The 3658-nt window shown below is 37.7% G+C and overlaps 1 protein-coding gene across 2 annotated transcripts; it reads right to left on the bottom strand.

Moving 5' to 3' along the window:
• Window positions 1545-3103, bottom strand: LOC104757788. 2 transcript variants are annotated; one of them, XM_010480578.2, is made up of 5 exons: window positions 2928-3103; window positions 2753-2815; window positions 2368-2489; window positions 2145-2266; window positions 1545-2052 (listed from the first exon to the last, which is right to left on the bottom strand). In XM_010480578.2, the coding sequence occupies exons 1-5, from the start codon at window positions 2941-2943 to the stop codon at window positions 1746-1748; spliced, it is 630 nt and encodes a 209-aa protein (XP_010478880.1). In that variant the 5' UTR covers window positions 2944-3103; the 3' UTR covers window positions 1545-1745. The 2 variants fall into 2 exon arrangements, with proteins under 2 accessions (XP_010478880.1, XP_010478881.1); XM_010480579.2 differs by having other exon boundaries at window positions 2756-2815; window positions 2928-3101.

Here is a 3658-nt window from a genome sequence, read left to right on the forward strand (position 1 = left end):
CCCAAGAATCTCGTAATGCACCAAGAAGCCATAAACCGTGAATCTCATCCTCAAACTTGACTCCCATATCAGAAAGTTTATTAAGCAGCCCCTGAAACACATTTAAGTGATCAGTCATCGGAGTTCCCTCCTGATACCTCAACTCAATCAACTTCTTGATCATGTACATCTTATTATTCCCGGTCTTTCGAGCAAACAGTTGCTCCAGCTTCAACCACAAAGAACGAGCATTTGTCTTATTTTTAATATGATTCAACAAATTATCATCTACCCATTGCCTTATCAAACCACACACTTGGCGATGCTGCAATTTCCACTGATCATCAGTCTTATCTTCAGGTTTCTTCTCCTCAAAGACAGGAACATGAAATTCCTTCACGCAAAGCAAATCTTCCATCTTGTCTTTCTATAGATAATAATTAGAACCATTCAAGCTTATCATTCTACCCATATTTTCTATCGTTCATAAAAGTAACTAATAACCAAAGTTATTAAACCAAAGCTCTGATACCACTTTGTTGGGGAAACAACGCACAGTTGCGCAGCAGAATAAAGTTTCACCCTAACTTATGTGAACCTGTGAGGAAAATATAATAATCTTGGTAGCAAAAACTTCAAAATGTAAAATAAACGAGACACAGAATTATACGTGGAAAACCTCCCCAATGCGAGGAGTAAAAACCACGAGACCGTAGTCCACTCAAAATTCCACTATCACCAATGTATTTGAGTACAACCACGTCCTCTTCAGAGACTAAGGCTACAAGTAGCAATGTCAATAAGAAAATAACACAAGAGAGAGAACACAAAAGGTTAAAAATATGTAGTTTCAAACAACCCACTGACACGACCAGCCAAACTAAAACTCTGTCAAGAACAACTCTGAAAAATTTCAGCTCAAACCGAGAAGATCTCACCGTTGGATCTTACAAACACTCACGACAGATGTTGCAGAAAAATCTGGAAATTTCAAATACGACCAGCCACGCTAAAACTCAGATTTCTCACAAACCAACCGTTGAAACAAGATCTCTACCGTCAAATATGTAGAACACTGAGTCACAAAGCTACCCTCCAAAAATCAGCCAGATCGGAGCTCGTTTGAATGTCCAAACGTGCAAAACACCAAACCCTAAAGGTTTTGTTTTTCTCTTCTCCTCTAGATCCGAAAATCAACTCTCCCTCTCTATTTTTTTTTTATGCCAACAATTAGATAAAGATTGTTTATACAGTGTCTCATAACTTAAAGCCAATATTAATCTCATGGACTAATATAATGATCCAAGTTCAAGTTTGGTTAACCAAACCCAATTGGTTTCCTCGCTAGGAGAAAAACCCAACATGGACTTCTGTTTCCATGTCATTCGATTGGCCTACAGAACATACGAATGTGATGTCACGTTACGTTACCTCACCGAATAATCAGATTATCAGAAGTTTTGCTTTTCTCTTCTCTCCGACTATTTTTTTTATCTTGTCTTTATAAAACAACGATAACAATTTTTCCTAACGGTATGAAACGATAACAATTTTGCTAAACGATATAAAACGGTAATAGTCCCCCAAAAGAACTTTATAAGCAAAATGTAAATGAATAAACTACTGTAGTCAGATTCGAATTTACAGATAATTCATATTACGGCAAGCAATTTTTACTAGACCAAACCAAATCGAATGACAACGAACCAAACAGAACAGAACTTACAAACAGTTTGGTTTGGAGACAAGATACTACTAATCTTGCTTTATGTGTCCAATTTAACTTCAATCTTAGGAGATTTGTCAAGAAGAGAGTTTAGCTCAGTAACATAGCTTCCCAAGTCAGTTGTGGCGTTAACACCCGAACCAGAACCAGAACCAGAACCAGAGTCAGAACCTTCTGCTCCACTCTTCTCTTCCCCTTCCTTTGAAGTCAGAGCTCCATAAAACAGCTTCATTGCGGCTTCCGTTGAGATACCATGAACAGAACTGTGTAATTTTTGAAACTTCTCTCTAGTTTCTTGTTCATCGATCACTTTTTCTCTTAGCTCATCAGGTAGGAAAGCCAGTGCACTTCAAAAAGGGTCAAAACAGAATAAGTATAAACTACTTCATCGGATATGTGACACATTGCTGTAGCTCATGACTAATTTTAGTAATTCTACCTGGAAACACCTCTAACAATTCCAAACTTGTAGCCATCAAGAACCGATTCCTTATAGCCAAAGTTATAACCTTCCTGCGCAATAGCTTCTTGCCCAGCAGCAATCCCTTCACGGTATCCAGCCTGTGATTTCAATTTACAAGAAAAGCCAGACATGTTGATCAAAACTGAAAAGCATTTTACATAAAGAGAGAATGATAAAGTTTTTTTTTTTTAAAGAATACCGTGTGGAATTTCTCACGTCTCAACTTATTATCATGGTCCAACACGCGAGCTTCACTATATTCTTCATCTGAACTTCCGTAAAAGGGATCATCTGAATCCTCAAGACTGTGATCAACATTACCTAAAACCAAAAGAAGACTCTCGTCAGAGAGAGACGTGGAAAGCCAAAACTTAGCAAAATACAATGAAGTTTAATTCTGCTCTAATCCTTAACAACCAAGCAAACACAAGATACATTCCCAGTAATAGAACAAAAGCTTCTCAGCTATGCCTCATTGAAAATCATAGTAAACTAATGAGAACATATTTGCTAAAGTTTTCATAAAAAAAAAAAAAAAAAAAAAAAAAAAAANAACTGCAACTTATGAAGGTATAGGAGTCAATCACCATGTGTCGAAAGCTTCAAACTTTCACCATAAAGCTCTTTGGCGAAATTAGATTTCCCATCTGTAAATTAAGAATTTTCCAGTCATTTCATTTTGGTGGGGAATTTCATCGAACACCTGGTGGGCGATTAATGAAACTTATCAAATCACGAGCTAAAATCAAATAAAATAACCTTCCGGAGGCTCCATCAGTTCTACAGAGACGACACCAACGAGAAAACGGGGTTTGAGTAAAGGATCTTGAGAGCACAGAGGAACCCAGAAGGAAGACGACAACGACGACTATCGTCGATGGCCACAACACAATCTACTGTCGTTTAGTAGCTTATGACGCCCATTCAAGCCCATTTAGCAAATCTTTTTCTGATGGGTCAACCCACTTAGCCAATCTAACTCAAAAAAATAAAATATAAAAAAGATGGAAAAAAAACTCAAAAAAGCATATGAAACAATATAAAGATCAAAAAAGACTAAGAAAAAATGAGATATTGGCGACTGAAAAAACGATTCAATTTATGGTTTTTGCATCACATATCTCTGGAGACGGTTACTTACATGCACCGGCATCGTGGGACAGTTCCCACTATTTGAACGTGCAACGGTTATCTCCACGAAGTGGTTTCTTTTTTGTGATGTTCACTTGACAGTTGTTGTAAGACGTTCTCCTTATAAATACAGACCAATAGATCTGCAATAAACCCACTTTCTTACATCGATCCGATCTGCCATTTTCTTTCCTTTCCGATTCTACTTCGTTTTTTTCAAAATGGCTGATAACTTGCAACGAGCAGTTCAAGACATTAACTTGGAGGCCGATGATGTCCCACTAGCAATCTAGGTAGATCTGGTGGCCAATGCAGTGGATGTGAATCATTTCATCCTCATGGGGCGTCCTGTCATGCCC

The sequence above is a fragment of the Camelina sativa genome, chromosome 17 (assembly GCF_000633955.1).
Source record: "Camelina sativa cultivar DH55 chromosome 17, Cs, whole genome shotgun sequence".
Classification (NCBI taxonomy): Eukaryota; Viridiplantae; Streptophyta; class Magnoliopsida; order Brassicales; family Brassicaceae; genus Camelina; species Camelina sativa.

Bases quoted from the DNA above. Each gene is read 5' to 3' on its own strand.
- LOC104757788 (XM_010480578.2), bottom strand. The intron at 2,490-2,752 runs ATTGACTCCTAT...TTTTGGTTTTAG, and splicing joins GAAGCTTTCGACACATGGTG to GTAATGTTGATCACAGTCTT. The intron at 2,053-2,144 runs GTAGAATTACTA...CCCTTTTTGAAG, and splicing joins ATTGTTAGAGGTGTTTCCAG to TGCACTGGCTTTCCTACCTG.